Source organism: Caloenas nicobarica, chromosome 4, assembly GCF_036013445.1.
Source record: "Caloenas nicobarica isolate bCalNic1 chromosome 4, bCalNic1.hap1, whole genome shotgun sequence".
Classification (NCBI taxonomy): domain Eukaryota; kingdom Metazoa; phylum Chordata; class Aves; order Columbiformes; family Columbidae; genus Caloenas; species Caloenas nicobarica.
Window position 1 is genome coordinate 11,588,219 of NC_088248.1, and position 16,258 is coordinate 11,604,476.

Here is a 16,258-nt window from a genome sequence, read left to right on the forward strand (position 1 = left end):
ATAAACAGATCAACAAGATTGACAAGATCTTTTCAAAGCTGGAGGAGGAAAGGGCAGCCATTTTTCAAATGGTGTAGATTCATAACGGCAAGTTCTCATCTGTCTTGCAAGTGTCTCATTTATAGAAATTTGTTATTTCATAGCATTTACTTCAGGTCAAGAAGTTCCTAATGGACAGTTTGAACTGCAATGTTGCAGGAATTTATAAATTAGCGGTTAATTTTCTTCTCTGCAGTCAGAAAATTGCATTTGTGCTTCCTTTCATCTTCACCAATCCCCAACAGCTGCTGAGTGCAAGACTCATAAATTATTTTTTGTGACAATCTCACAAAAAACAATAATTATTTTTAAAACACAGTTTTTAAAAGTGTGAAAAACAGATTACAGCATTGGCACTCCAGTTTCTGTGTTAACTGTTTACAGTTCTTTAAATGTCGTCAGTTTAAAAGCACAGACTGTACAGATTCTTAGGTGATATAAATCAGCATTTGCTCGCTGAAATGAAATGGAATAAAGCTGGTTTAGTCCATCTGCGGGTATGACCAAAAAAATGTGTGCACATGCATTTTTTTTTTTAATCTTGAACTTTTTTCCTATTTACAGGTACCACAGCCTTATATTTGTTCCTGATCATGCATCCTTCCATCATTAGTAACTCCCCCAGCCCAAAAACCTTTGAGGAGGTACAGTTCTTTAATAGAAATAACTACCACAGGGGGATTGATTGGTAAGATGGGTTATTAGTACAAATATAAGTGTATATATTGTGAACAATACAAAAATTACATTACTGTTGGTAACGTTAACTGTTTACATAGAGAGTGAGATTAAAAAAATAACCTTCAGTGTCCTCCTATGCAAGTGAATAAGAATCTTATCTACAGAGTGTCATAAATGCACTAACTTGTGTGAGGCTCTATTCTAAAATCCATATATTAATATATGCAAAAAGAGTAACAAAATATGTATTTCTTATTACTTATGCCTTTGAGCTTGGGACAGTAATGGTTGTTAGTTGGATATAAGGTGGCAAAAATTATGTTCCTGTTGGAAACCTTATTTCTAAAGAGAAGGTAATATCAGAGAGAGGCATTTTTTCCTTTAAATAGGATTTAGAAATGGCGATCAGGTAAATGCGGGACAGAGAAAGCCTCTCAAAATGTTTTTCAAAGATCAAGTAATTAGGAGAACATTAGTGTCTCTGTAGGGTAAGTGGTACTAAAAAAGAGTATGTATCACATCCACTATGGCTGCTGGGGAATCACCAGACGTATCTGCACCCAGAAGGGCATTCTTGATCTCCCTTGCTTTCAGAAAGTGCTGCAGTATAAAACACTACAAGATGAAAAGCGGTAACATGCTGTAGTGGCTGAGGAGCACCAGCAAAAGATGATTGATATTTTGTCTTGTCTCTCTTTTTTTTTTTTTTCTTTTTTTCCCAGTTTAAGGGAAAACAGCTTTATTGCCTTTGACTTTGTATTCATCCATAAAATTAACAAAGCGAACACTGTTATAAGGCCTTAGTGCAGATATGTCAGATCCAATTTCTTTTTAAGTCACTTAGTTTTTACAGAGTTATAATTGTTGCAGCAGATTCTTATTAAAGTGTGGTGAGTCAGCCAGTTATTACCAATAGAGAGATGCCGGCTGAATGACTGGAAATTAGAAAGCTGACATGTTGCTGTTGAGACTTCTGAAGTCAGAGAAGATGACATGCAAGCGAGTCATACCGGAGCCACATTGACGGAGACAGCTTAAGTACAGGCAGCCAGTTCTTCCACAAAATCAATATTTTCATGTTGCTAGAAGACCACTTTGCTGCTTCTCTCACTCCTTCTGCTGGATCCACTTCCCTGGCATGCAAATACAATTTGTCTGCTAGACATGTGCTAAATTACCTTCATTTTAGCACTGCTGCGTGAGGCTGTCAGTGGTCAACTTGTATAGACCAGGTACATCCTTCTGTCAGGTTCTCACTCCACAGCCCCCCATTCGTACTTCTGTGCTACATGCCCCACTTGCCCCTGCCAGGTCTTGGATACTCAGAACTACTCCTTGGTGTAGTTGTTTAACTCCTAGATTTGCATTCTGTCTGCCAGACAAATCTCTTCAGTCTGAGAGGGTATTTTAATGCTGGCAGGTAACGAGCTTCCCCAGTGTTAATTAGATACAAAGTCTCTGCTCATTAGTCACTTAATTGGCTAGGGTTCTTTCAAGGCTAGAGTTCAATTTCTTTTGTGGTTATAGAGGTATAGCTTTTTCCCAGAGCTGATTCTGACTCAGTCTTTGTCGAAGCTTACAGTTAGACCAAGGCTGACTACAGAGGCAGGAAAAGGTTCCTGCAGCTGTTAGGACCTCAGTAACTTCAATATTGCCATCTTGAACGAGGTATAGATGTCTATGGCGGGAGTTTAATAATTGTCTCTTGAATGAGGTACTGAGCAACAGTTCTATAGTGTGTGTTAGGCAAAAATGATGGTGAGTGTAAGCTTTATAACCTTTTGATATCCCACCTGGTCTGACCTCTTTACCATTTTTCACTGACACCACATTAGCTTCTACTTTCTCCAAATTTGCCATGTTATCTAAAGCATCAATTAACTTTTTTTCCAAAATTCACTGTAGTACCATATTTAATGTTAAGTGTTTCCTTATAAGACCGTAGTCCTTATTGTCTTGTATTTTACTCAGTCTACTACTAGGACTTAAGTACAACAGCCTGATGACACATACATGATCCAGAGCAGATCTCCCTTTAGTGCCTATTGCTTCTTTCAGAGCTGGACTTTTTCTTTGCCGTTGATGTTCTGGTAAAACATTCTGAGGTCACACAGTCAGGTTGGGTCATTAGTTTCCAATAGTTTTATTCAGGAGCAGAAATGGCTATAGCTTCATCATTTTCATCAAATCAGCCCTAATATTTTTTGAAAATAGAGTCTATTAATTGTTCAATGAAACAGTATCATATTCTCAGATATTTGCATTAGCACTGGACAGATACGAACACTTAATAAACTAGGAGGGCAGTGACAGCCTTTCATTCTGTTCCGTGTGGTTGTCCTGATAGGTCAGCTTTTTTACAGACAGTCTGCATGTGACACTAGCGATAGCTGTGCAGCGTTGTAGCAGAATTTTTGAATGCAACTTTGAGCACATGACGCAGGGGCCTGCCCCTCCGTCAGCCCTTCACACGACGTCATTTAGGTCTCCCTGATGCAAGGTAATCTACCGGCTGCTACTCTTAAGACCTTGAATGAATTCAGTGCATCTTACCCGCATAAACAAGCTCCTTTCTATAAAAGAAATTCTGATACTGAATATGTATTTTTTTTACGGTATTGCACTGTAATTGATGTCAGCCAAAGGCCAAATTTGGAAAACTCATTTTCTACTTTTGACTTTGACAGGAGTTTGTTCTGACTGAAAAGTGAGAATTCACTAATTTTAAGAAGATACGTGAATATCATAACGTTTTCATCCAGTTACCAAAAAATAGCTGCAATGTCTAGTTACACGTAGTGTGAAGAAGAAAGCGAGTACAAAGTAAAATGTGATCAAAACTGTAATGTAAACTTCTGTTTGCTTTTATTTGGCAATTAGGCTATTATTTTAATTGATTATTCTAGAATAAAATATACCTAACAGATTTGTCAACTTTTCTGTGACTTTTAAGTAACTGAGGATGATGTTGCTTTCCTAGGTACATGGATTTCTTCCCCACTCCTTCCAACATCACCACTGACTTCCTCTTTGAGAAAAGTGCCAACTATTTCCATTCTGAGGAAGCCCCTAAACGAGCTGCTTCCCTCATACCCAAGGCCAAGATCATCACCATCCTCATCGACCCATCTGATCGGGCGTATTCCTGGTACCAGGTATGCACTTTGAAGAACACAGGCAGGCACAAAGGACGGTTTCCGCCTTGAATCTTCTCTGTATATCCTTTCAGTATATATGTATATAAAGGGTTTGGATAATACAAGCTTTTATTGGTCAGTCAGTGCACCATAAATGATCACCCGTGGGATGAGGTATCTGTCACTGTAAACCTGAAAATCTTTCGAAAGTTAAATATCAGAAACAACATTTGCAAAAGTCTGCCTGCAATATAAGCATGTAAATGTGCTTACTTACTTGATTAATTTATGTAATCAGCACATACAAAAATTAGTTTATAGACACAGTTATCTAGTTCATGCTCAGGATACAAGGTAGATTAAGAAATTTTTGTTCTCCTGGTCCACATATTTCAATGGGAATTTTTCAAAATAAAGATATTTTTAAGAAAAATAAAATTATGAAGAGAGCAACATTCTCAGAACTTCCACGACATATTTTGTGTTATTTTATGATGAGAAGTGATCACAGCCGAGTCTGATCCCATAGCTTACACTGCTTTGGACAAGAGGCTTGAGTAAAAACCTGCTGAGATCGCTTCTGACCTGAATTTTCCAATGATCCTCATAAATACCAGTGTTCAAATTTGCCTTTCTGCAAATTTACCTTGTGTAATTCAGAAAATGGAAATATGAAACTACTAGAAACAGGGCTGCTTAGTATTTCTGTTTATTGTGCCAGGTTCATTTGTACAAAACCTGCCAGTCAGTTTATTGAAAATAAGCATTTATACATTCCCTTTTGTTATTACTAGTATCAGTCTATCTTCTGATTTGATACAAAGAATATTTATTGATACATACAACGTTTATTCCAGCATTTTCAATAAATTAATACATACGGGGACTTCTTAACTTTAAGTAACTTATACTCTAAATAATCACTCATAGCAAGGTCAGTAAGGTCAGGTCAGTAACACCAGTTTTGTCTTATTTTCCCAACTTTTTTGTCTGTCAAGTTCCAGCAATGTCACTTCTTTTACAGCATCAGCGATCACATGAAGATCCTGCAGCTCTAAAATTCAGCTTCTATCAGGTGATCACAGCTGGGCCCCGAGCCCCATCTGAGCTCAGAGCTCTCCAAAAGAGGTGCCTCGCACCTGGATGGTACGCTACCCATATTGAAAGATGGCTAACTTACTTCCCACCATATCAGGTGAATAAGACTGTATCTAGACATCGTAATCTTTTATATATATAATATCCTAAAAGATTACCTTTGTAAAAGTCTTGACTCCTGAATACTGATCCTCAAGTGTATCCTAGAAATATTAGAATATGTTTTAAAACATTCATTGTGATTATTCATAGCCATATTCTAAGCAGTTGGTTGACATTGCTAGGGGTGTCATGTCTTAGCACCTTGCAGCTGGGAGCTTCTTCTGCTAAACAAATCAGAAGAATAATCTGGAAGCTCAAGAGCAGCAGCTCTGCTGCTCCTTGAACTCTCTTGTACCCTGAACTGTCTTTAACTTACAGCTGGTTTTCATTTGCTCATGCTTTCATCACTCCATATCTGGCTTTTTGTCAGCAATGTTGAGGAAAAGAGAATCAAGTATGCAGTGCTTTGTGGTGGTTTTAGTATCAGGTGGTCCATCAGGGTTCCTAAAAGAAAAATTGAAGGAAAACAATGGGAAGCTGCTCAGTAGTATTTCTGTCTATTCTGAGCGATAGCAAATAACAGCTAGCATCAGGGGATGTCAGCTGGGATGTTGCCCTCCCTGCATGGCTTGAAGAGAAGTTTGGTGTCTGAACACTTTGGGGTGTAAAAAATACCTTTTCCTTCTGAAATGGGGGTTACCATATGGAAATGGATGTGATCTAGTGGTTTTGTAACACCTTAATATTTAGGTAGATCAGTGTCTTCACCCACTTCTTGGTTCTTTTGTGTAGTAATCTCCCACTGTGTCAACCTCCTTATGCTATGATTGTAGTAGTAAATACACCTGTATGTGTGCAAGAGATCACACGCTGGCCCACTTCTGTGCACACTGCTTAATTTTTAACACATTTCTGGCACAGTTTGGACCCATAGCAAAAAGCTTCTTGCCAAGCAGTTTCAGAGCACAGTTAGATAACAAGAACCATTACCATTGGGGAGTGTGGACACAACCAATTTGTTTTTGTGGGTGAGAGAATTTAGCAACATAAATCCAAGTCATGCTGTGCTTTTTGGCTTCAAGACCAGAGAGCTCTCTCTGATTTGGTTTAGTTACCAATATAGATAAAGCCTTTGTGTACATTGATGTGTTTGCCATCTCAGGCATCACCAGATTTTTAGGTGAATTCATGATTTGCCTAACATGACTTTTCTGTAACTGTCAAAGCACTAGGTTTCTTTTGCATACTGTGTTTTTGGAAGTTTGTCACACATTGCTGTCAATAACAGTGCATCCGCATATCGGAGCCTCTACTGGGACTCATTCATGCACTGAAAGAGTTTGGTACATTGGTGTTCCTAATCATCTACATTTGGTATCTATCATCCTGAATCATCAAGGTATTCTTTGTGTTAAGACCAGTTTCTCTGTGTGTCTTTGAGCCTCAAAGGGTGTGTGTTTATGGACCCACAGTTTTAGTACAGGTGGCACATAAGCAACCTGAAAACTGGATCTCCCTGCAAACTTTTGTTGGCATATAACATTCAAATCATTAGCATCCTTCTGGCCTTGTGTAAGATCAGGCCTCAAAAGATGAAAATCCTAAGCCTTGAACATCATCTTGTATACAGAACCAAGGCAGACAATATCACATGATCAGTATCTCCTTGGTAGATTTATTTCTGGAATGGATTTTTCTGACATTAGCAGCCTGTCTGGCACTATTCCCGACTCCATGTTTAAAGATTACTTTAGTTGAGGGAGGTTGGCTGCAATCTGAACCTTCTGTTTATCCCGGATTCGTTTAGCTGAGACAAGTTGGCTGGAGTCCGCACCTTCTGTTTTCCCAGAGCGTGCCAGGGAAGCTCTGATGCATCTAGTAGATGTTACTCTCCACATATTCTCTTTTGGGCCAGCCTCGCAGACTTTTTGAAATACACGCAGTATTGTAATATCATTATATGCATATGAAATTCTCTACATTATGTTTTCATTAGCTTTTCTGCAAAAGTGATCCATGAATATTCAACAGTGTAGATTATCATACAGATTTTTGCCAGGTTCTGCATCCCTTAGTGAGAGCGAAGAACCAGCCCTGGTGGCCTTGTGTTTTTTCTGTGAAAATACTAAGGATTCACTTGCATTGCAAAAGCAACAGTATACAGTAGGGCATATCCAAAGTTATTAGCAAGTTCAAGGAACTGCTGAAGCATAAAACAGTTAGGTGAGGCAGATCTAAAATCAGCTCAGCTTAGAAGTATAGCCTTATCTAAAAGAATGAGAGCCTTATCTCTCCAAATGAGCTCTGTCTATCTCCAAGTATCTAGGGCTATCTATAATTTTTAATGCTGCATAAGCTGTGGGGTCTCTACATATGTGACTGAACTGAAGTATTTATGTTTGTTATGAAGTCAGCGGGCATACAGTCAGTGGTAGAAGTAGCAACAAGGACAGGTAAAGTTCCTCCTTTCATTAGAAAAGTACTAACACCACACTTGTCTTACATGGTAAGAATTTGTAAATCTCAGAGTACTTTGCAGATTTGGGGTTCAGATGTTTAGAATTTTGATTTACTTAATTTATTATCTCATAAGTCATACTAAAAGGCCTATCTTGTCTGACTACCAAGACAGATTTCTAAAAGTTCAGGAAGCTCATGTCTCTAGGTTAATTTACCGCCTACAACTCATTGCTGCCATGCAGTCATACAGAAGAAAAGAGGACCCATCACGATGAACTCCCTCATGAACCAAAAGATATGCTCATTCCCCGACCCTATAGGAAATAAAGCTGCTTGTTTGGGGTTTTTTTGCCGCGGCCATCATTAAATGGCCTGTCTGAAGCTGAAGAACTCAAGCTGTTTCTAAGGTATTCTCTTCTCCAAACTCTCTCTCTTGCTCCTCTCCCACCATGGTGACTTTTAGACACGAAGTAACTCGTGTAGTGGAAGAGCAGGGACTTAAACAATCTCTTCGGCTGTCAGCAGTATTACAGTAAAATGATCAGTAAGCTGTAAAGTGACTCTCAGGCTTCATCTGTAGTATTTTCATTATGTATGAAAGTATTTACTTTGTAAAAATTACACTATTTACTTTTTCTACCTCACCAATACACCAAATGCCTTAGATTTTGAGGAAATACATGAAATTACATGTTCCTGAGATCAATATGAATAAATCAGTACTAGTAAGGAAAAACTTTGCCTCTGTTCCTTACATTCCCCCTGAAGGGGAGCATCTTTTTGTTACTGCGAATGTCAGGAATTTGAATGAATTTCCACTGGTAAAACTTTTTCTTACATGTCTTTTTTGGGGTGGCAGAAGTGGGAATGGCACAGATATTTACGTGTTTTTTCAATAGTGAAGAGAAAAAACTCACTTATTTTCTTTCAGATGGAAGTATCCCCCATTTGGGATGTGTTTTGACCTCTGTGCTATGAAGCACTTATGGCCTGTTCTCAAAGCTTATGTCGTAGGAAAGCAGTGGGTTCATTTTTGGACTCGGGCACATCATGCATCTGATTGCAAAGATTTCTGGGATGAGCTACTGCCTTCTGGACAGCCTGATACTTCCACTAATCTGCATCTCTAAATCCACATGCTATTTATGGGCAATTCCAAAGACTGATCTGTCAGAAGAAAACACATTTCTTCCCATTTGATTATGCTCTGAAACCTCGTAGTTTTGCAAACCTCTAAGTTTCATCCAATCCTGGAAGCAGTTCTTACGATTTTAGTATCTCTGCTTGCATGGGAACATAAAAACAAACTTCACTACTTCTTGCAGAAGGAGATTGTTGAACCATCTGCAAATCTATTTCCCCCCTCCTTTTCATTACTAAGGCATGATGGAAAAAGTAGAAGTGTTGCCATGACAGGAAATGAATGCTCAGCTAATCTATTTGGGACCTTGCTTCTCTTCCAACAGTCAAAAAGGCCCAAACTTGCTGCACCATCAGCGGGTCATTTTGGCTTGATACCACATTTGTTAAAATTCTCAGAGAGTGTCTGTTTCCTTGAAGATTCACCTCCAGGTAAAAGGGTGGCCCTGTCTGAAGTAGCCTACAGTGTGTATATGGTCAAGCACTTGAAAAGAAAAAAAAGAAATTACCTACCAGTACTTGGCTTTCTTGGAGCCGTGTTGCACTTTCTCTTTCTATCTGCATTCCTGCCTTAAGGTCCTCATAACACCTGCCTTTATTCATACTCTCAAAAAAGTTTCTTTCATACAATTATGTATTGTTGTATGGGTTTAGAAGTAAGGCATTTCACGCAACATCTACCTCCTGCTTTCTGTCTTTTTGGTCATTTCCAATGACAAGCTTTTCAACATTATTGTAACATATGTATGCATAATTTTTTATCTATGAGAATTATAGGTTATTTCTCTAGACATTATTACGTTTTTCTCTTGGCTGGACAAATCTCATTCCTTTTCCTGCTAATATTTCTTATCTTTCTAGATCCTTCACTGCTATTTCTCTATTAACACAACAGTTTCCAATTTAATATCATTTCAAATTTAATTAACATGCCATTTACCCTGTTCCCAAGTCATTAATGATGATGACAAATAAAACTGGACCAATTATCATTCTCTGAGGCAGCTGTCTCCGCATAATGAATGAATTCAACAGAGGTGGAAGTTTCAGTTTGAAGCTTGAAATAATGAATTGTCAATTAAACTTTTGTTTATTTTATTTGTTGTAGCTCCTAATTATTGACGGACAGCAGCTGAGAACTGACCCATCTACCATAATGGATGAAGTGCAGAAATTTCTGGGCGTCTCTCCTCATTATAATTACTCTGAAGCTCTAACGTGAGTTAATTTAATAATCATTTTCACCTGTTCCTACATCCCTAAAATACCAGTTAGTATCTAAGTAAGTTCGCTGCAAAATAGTCTCTCATACTTCTGCGTTTCATATGAGCTTTCAATAGGATATATTCCTCATTGTCTGCAAAGAACGTAATTCAGGGTTAGATTTTCTGTGAATCATACGCTGAGCCACTCAGTGTGGAGCTTGACTTAAAGACGTACACCATTGACAAGTTGACAAAGTATTGCTTTGTGAGAATTGCACATGGATTTTGGGTGAAGAGAAAGGAATTTTATTTCCGTAAGTAAATGGAATATGGAATGCTGACGTACATGAATAGAAAGAAAATTAGTTTTTCTTTATTTTTGATAGAAAGATTCAACAGTATCAGTCAGGAATGTAACATCCACTCTGTGTGTCATAAGTGGGCATATACACAAATCCTTTGGATTCTAACATTTAGATTCAGTTGCCCTCAAAATAAGACTGGTAACCTTAGATTTAGTCTTTTAAATATGAGTCCATTATCTGTCTTTATGGGAGGCTCTCAGAAAATAATGTTTTTCTTTCTTAGACATTCCTCTATTTAACACTTCCATCTAGTTTTACTCTATGCCTTGTTATGGCACAGGTAGCAAAACAAACCTTCATCTTCCATGAGGTAGAATTAAGTGCATTTTAAAGACATAACTTCAGGGATTGTTTGGGTCTTTAAGTATATTGAAAACATGTTTGTTTTCGACTGAAGGCCTGATACCGAAGTATCCTTTGGCCTGGATACTGTCAATCCCACCTGCATCTAATTCTACAGCATGCTTTTTCCTTCGTGTCTCCCTTCGTCCCCTCAGCTGATGTCAGCTTATTTACACCAGTAATGAATTCGTCTTGAAATTAATTCATTCTGGCATGTCTTTTACAAAAGATACATCAAATATAATTTATTTTTGCTTGTAATTACAAAATTACTGTATTGCAATGTGAAACAAAACACACTTGTGTATCCTTTCTCCAAAGAATTAAAAATGTTTTGTACCTTCTAATTCTTTAATGGCTGCAAGGCCATTATATTGGCATTCCAATATTAGATATTATGTATATATTGGTATACCCGTATACCAGGTTTACAAGACAGGAGTGAAAGATTGGGAAGTGAACTGTAGGTTAGGTATCTTAAGATTCACGTTTTATAGAGTGGACAAAGATAACTAAGAAGAAAAATTTGTGCATGGTTGCATTGTACTGATGAAAACAAAGTAAGTCAGCTGGAAGAAGTGCTTTCTATCTTAGCTTGGAAAAGTTCTCTGGGAGATAAAATTAAACTAATTGTCCAACCAATGTAGCCGTTCACTAATAAGTTACTTCCTGTTGGTACTTCCCACCTATAATATGTCTTTCACAATGAAGACAGATGTTACCTGTGTCTGTGTTGCAAGCAAAAGCCCTGCCTTTATTCTACATGCTTACTTTCCCTTGACTAGGTATGTATTCTGCGAAGGCATGATGTAATCCTTAAAATGTGCTCTAAAATATGTCACACCTATAGAATGCAAAGACTTTATTAGGTATTTTTATTATTGTTATTGTATTTGAATTAATCCAATGAAGACAAACACCACATACCAGTATCTTTGCCCATACTAAATCTTTCCGCGCCAACAGTAATCTTCATAATCACCTGGATCCTAATTGTATCATTAGCAGGTACCCGCTGCAGTCTAAACTTGGGAGATGCATCTTGCTTGCAGCATCTTGCAGCCTTTACATTGTAAGATTCAGTCTTTCCAGGATTAGCATTGGCTCCTGCTTCTCTCTGTTTTTTCTCTTTATTTACTTGTGGTTCACACTTCGTATCTGTACCCAGCTCTTACTACCTTGCTCCTGTTAACTCTCCTCAGCTTCTCCATTTCCCCACTTTGCTTGCCACCTTTTCTCCTGAAATGGTGATTTACCAGAGGAAAAAACAAGGTCTTAGGAGTCTGGGAACTTACTTTATTGTGTTTCTGTGTTGAAGTGCACAAAACATTTTTTTTTCAGGTTTGACTCACATAAAGGTTTCTGGTGTCAGCTCCTGGAAGAGGGAAAAACAAAGTGTCTTGGAAAGAGCAAAGGTAGAAAATACCCTCCTATGGATTCTGAGGTAAACCACTACATCCATTTGCATTATGCAGGGATTCAGTTGCCATATATGGGACACCACGCAGGCAAAATTATAAGATGGGAAAGAAGACAAAATTAGTAGATGTTCACTGTTTGACTACCTTTCCCTGCAAACGAAACATTTAAGATAGCTGTAGAGCACATGAGCTTTTTCGGTTCTTTATTTCAAATGTGAGGAATTTAAGCCATTAAAAAAACTTGGCAGCCCTGAAATTCACTTGCAAACCTGACCCTTTCACCTAAGTGACTTAAGCAGCAGAGGCTCCACAGTGCATCTTTTTTCTCAGTCACGATCAGGTATGTGTTTCTGTGTCTGATCCCTTGTCTTTGAGAGTAGTTGGACCATGACAAGTAATGCAGACTCTCATAAAATTCAGTTTTAACAGTTGTTAGCTTCTGTTTCTATGAATTTTATAAATACCTTTCCAGACAAATGCTCAAATGAAGATATTTCCATCAGATCAAATAGAATCATGGAATAATTTTGGTTGGAAAAGATCTTTTAAGATCATCGAGTCCACCCATTAACCTAATATTGCCAAGTCCACCTCTAAACCATGTCCCTAAGAACGTCATCTATACATCTTTCAAACCCCTCCAGGGATGGTGACTCCACCACTTCCCTGGGCAGCCTGTTCCAGCACCTGACAACCCTTTCCATGAAGAAATGTTTCTTAATATCCAATCTAAACCTCCCCTGGTGCAACTTGAGGCCATTTCCTCTTGTCCTATCACTTGCTGCTTGGGAGAAGAGACCAACGCCCTCCATGCTACAACCTCCTTTCAGGCAGTTGTAGACAGTGATAAGGTCTTCTGCTAGCTGCAGCCTTTACCTAAGGGCAGTTTAATCTCCTCTTCTAGCTGTAACTTTTGTGTTTATTCTGTCCTGTATTCCCATTTTATTTGGCCTGACTAAAACGCAAATAAAAACTTACAGTTTGAACAGCAGCATTAATTTGGCAAGTAAGCCAGGATTTCTTTTTTCTCACAGTACTTAGATTGTAAGTAACTTTACATCAAGAGAATCATGTTGATATAAAATCATTTGGTGAAAGGCTTTTGACCAGAGATAAGACTGTTTGTTTATTGTTCTATTTTTCAACTCTAAATGCTTCTGAAAATGCAGTTACTAATTGATACATGCCTACATACAAAGATATTTTAGAAGCTTTGGTTTCAATCACACTTCGGTAAATGCAAAGTAACTGCATTGGCTTCAGTGTGATTCTTAATTTACATAACTATTTGAGAGTAGAATCAGATCCTTTGCTTTGACTTCAGTGTTCATTTTGAACAAACTTTGTTTCTCTTTAAATTCTTTCACCGTTAAGCTCCTTACTGAAGAGCTTAAACTTGCATGCAGTAGGTAGCACAGAACAACATAAATTGCATTAGAGAAAGTAAAGTTTTGACACAGGTAGAACAAACTTGGAAACCTAGAATTCACAGCAACTGCAGTACAGCATTTTATTAAATAAAAATATCTCCTTTTGTATCCATCAGTGCAGGGCTTTTCTGTCAAGCTACTACAGAGATCACAATGTGGAACTGTCAAAACTCCTACACAAATTGGGACAACCTCTGCCATCGTGGCTGAGACAGGAGCTACAGAAAGTAAGATAGCATTGAAACAAGGCTTTTTGAAATCTCTCTCCCATGCTTCAGTCATCATACCTAAAGTCTCCAGTATCTACCAAGAAGTTTTTGTAAGATACATGTCTTCGAAAAAGAGTAAAAGATAGAAATTATCTCCATATGCTGGCATGTGGATTGTGAAAATACGTGTGTTTCTTAGAGCTCTGGTGGGCCAAATCTTTCTCATAAACATTTCTGGGCCTGTGGACTTGTGTACTGCTGTGCACATATGTGAAATTACTTGCAACTGGTATAAGCTTCAGAGATACATGACCTGTTCAATTTCATGGTAAATATTTACATTTTTATATATCAGTTTAAAAGTATTGTGTCTTCTGTAGGTTTTGTAGCCCATTGTTAGACCACTGACAGTTTTTCTTACTATTTGATTATTGTCTCGCATAAAAAATAAGAAAACTTAATATAGCACAAAATGCCAACTGTACTTCTGCCTTTGGAATCGGCTTGCTAATACTCAAAGTATATACTTACAAGGGTGAGAAGTTCAGTTACTATATTATGATCCAGCTGTGCATAGCAACAAAATACATGGAACAAAATCTGGAAGCCAGAGGTGAAAGTCATGTAAGAAAAAACAAGCAAACAGACAACACGACTATAACCTGTAACAACAAACCCTTACAAGGCAGTAAGGACCTTTGTCCATAATTACTATGTCTGATTTTGTACTGACTGAAATGGCAAAATACAGAATGTAGCTGTTTTCTGAACAGAAATTTAATTGGACATGTGAAGCACAAAAGTTGCAGTATAATCCTTATGAGCAGTATTACATTTGTACAGTTGGGAACCAAACAAGCCCTGCACTGAGCAGTCTGTCACTCATGGCTTCTGTGAGCAGCCAGATCTGAATACTACATTGCTGTGGGGCAGGAGTGACTCCACCAAACTGAATGAAACACTGCTAAAGAGCAGAAACAGATCCATACTTCGATTGCCATAATTTGTACCACTAGTTCTTCCTTAATTTATTTGCCTTCACTCTATGCTTTGTGTATTCCAAGATCCCTCAACCTGATCAAAATTGTAGCAGCTTTCAGTAACCTTCAATTTACACCAGCTGCAAAAAATCTATCATATTTCCAGATGAAAATATTGGTCCTGGTTCCAGACATTTTAAACATGTTCATTTTAAATATTAGGAATAAGTTTTAGGAAAAAAAAAACCAAAGCAAACAACTGAACACAGTGCATAATTACGGTAGAAATTCACGCTCTAATCATGGAAAAAACAAATATCCAGCCTTACATTTATGTGGTACATTTCAGTGATACATCTCACAATACATCAGTTTAGATGTGAGATAAAGTCTAATTAATAGTTCTTAAAAGCTGAGAAAGAAGATCATTCAAAACTTCAGCTGAGTATGGCCATGATGCTGCTTCTCTGAACTTTGGATCTGAGTATTTCTGAAGGCATGAAGATGTAGTGAAAACAAAAGAGCAATGCTTTTTACAGTAGCTCTGTAATATTATCGTAATTTGGTTTAGAATCAATAGTTAAAAACATGCGTCAAATGGTGGGAAAACTTAATATGTCTCAGTACTGTTTTATGGCACAAATCCTATAATTTGACTTTTAAGGTAATGGAATAGAAACCAGTCAGATATTCCCTACATAGAAAAAAGATGTTGAGATCCTTACTGTACCTCTAACTAGTAGTCTTTATTATTTATTGATTTTTGTCTATGTAACACCTGGTTTTGATAGGCCTGTAAAGAAAAAATCTAGACAAATTTGCTGTATATAACAATATTCTTTACGCAGCACATTTTTGCTAAGGGAATATGCATGATTAATGATGAGGACCTACTAGAGTAGGCGTTTTTTAAGATTAACATCTTTATTATTTATTAGAGAGAATTTTCACTTCATTTCACTTTAAATTTTCACTGTCATATGGATTTGGCCCAAACGCTGACTTGTCTTAAAATAGTACTTAATAGTATTTAATAAAAGAAGCACTCTAGATTTTGAGCATCTGTAAAAGCAAATTCTCAGCATGCTGTGGACAGCTCGTGCGTCCTGCCAGCATATATATGGATTTGTTACAACTAAATTGAATAACTGGAGAAAATACCTGGGGTTTTCATCCTGGCATGATTGATTTTACCCTAGACGCAACCTGATGTAACATCACTCAAACATTTTTTAAAAATCTGCAGGGATTACACGAAGCTCCTGTTATGTGCACTGCTGCCTCAGTTACCCCATGGTCTTCAGAGCAGCAATTGTAAAGTAGAAGAAAATAAGAGAAACTTTAGGCACTCTGAAGTGCCCAAAGTTTTCCTGGTGAGAGGACCCTCTGCACAAATTGAGTGACTCCTGCATGCAGGAGGAACAAGCTGCAGCTACATTCATAGTCCATTCTTCATTTTCAAGAACGCTCTGTTTTCTTTCTCTGGGAAATCAAGGCCCCTGCAAAAAGATAATGAGTAGGCACTCAGGGACAGAGCAGTGATGGGGACATGCATGCTGGTCTCATTGTTCCTCCAGAAATTTTACAACAGCCAAGGTGACACATCTCAGATCTGTGGACTACTTCTGTGAAGTCCTCTCTGAGCTACAGCAAGGAGCTCTCTGCCATTGTTGGTGATCTGGTAGAAGAGCCCAACCGCAGTCACCATG

General features: G+C 37.9%; 1 protein-coding gene across 2 annotated transcripts in view; it reads left to right on the top strand.

The window, feature by feature from the left end:
• Positions 1 to 13,604, top strand: part of LOC135988098 (bifunctional heparan sulfate N-deacetylase/N-sulfotransferase 3) — a 63,693-nt gene extending 50,089 nt beyond the window's left edge. Inside the window, exons 8-13 of one of the 2 annotated variants that reach the window (XM_065633736.1) lie at positions 604 to 727; positions 3,701 to 3,875; positions 4,882 to 5,052; positions 9,706 to 9,815; positions 11,851 to 11,953; positions 13,477 to 13,604. In XM_065633736.1, coding sequence (XP_065489808.1) covers positions 604 to 727; positions 3,701 to 3,875; positions 4,882 to 5,052; positions 9,706 to 9,815; positions 11,851 to 11,953; positions 13,477 to 13,596 — 803 coding nt within the window. In that variant the 3' untranslated portion in view covers positions 13,597 to 13,604. The remainder of the gene's footprint in view (positions 1 to 603; positions 728 to 3,700; positions 3,876 to 4,881; positions 5,053 to 9,705; positions 9,816 to 11,850; positions 11,954 to 13,476) is intronic. The other variant, XM_065633737.1, reaches the window with a different exon arrangement.
• Positions 13,605 to 16,258: the final 2,654 nt, after the last annotated feature.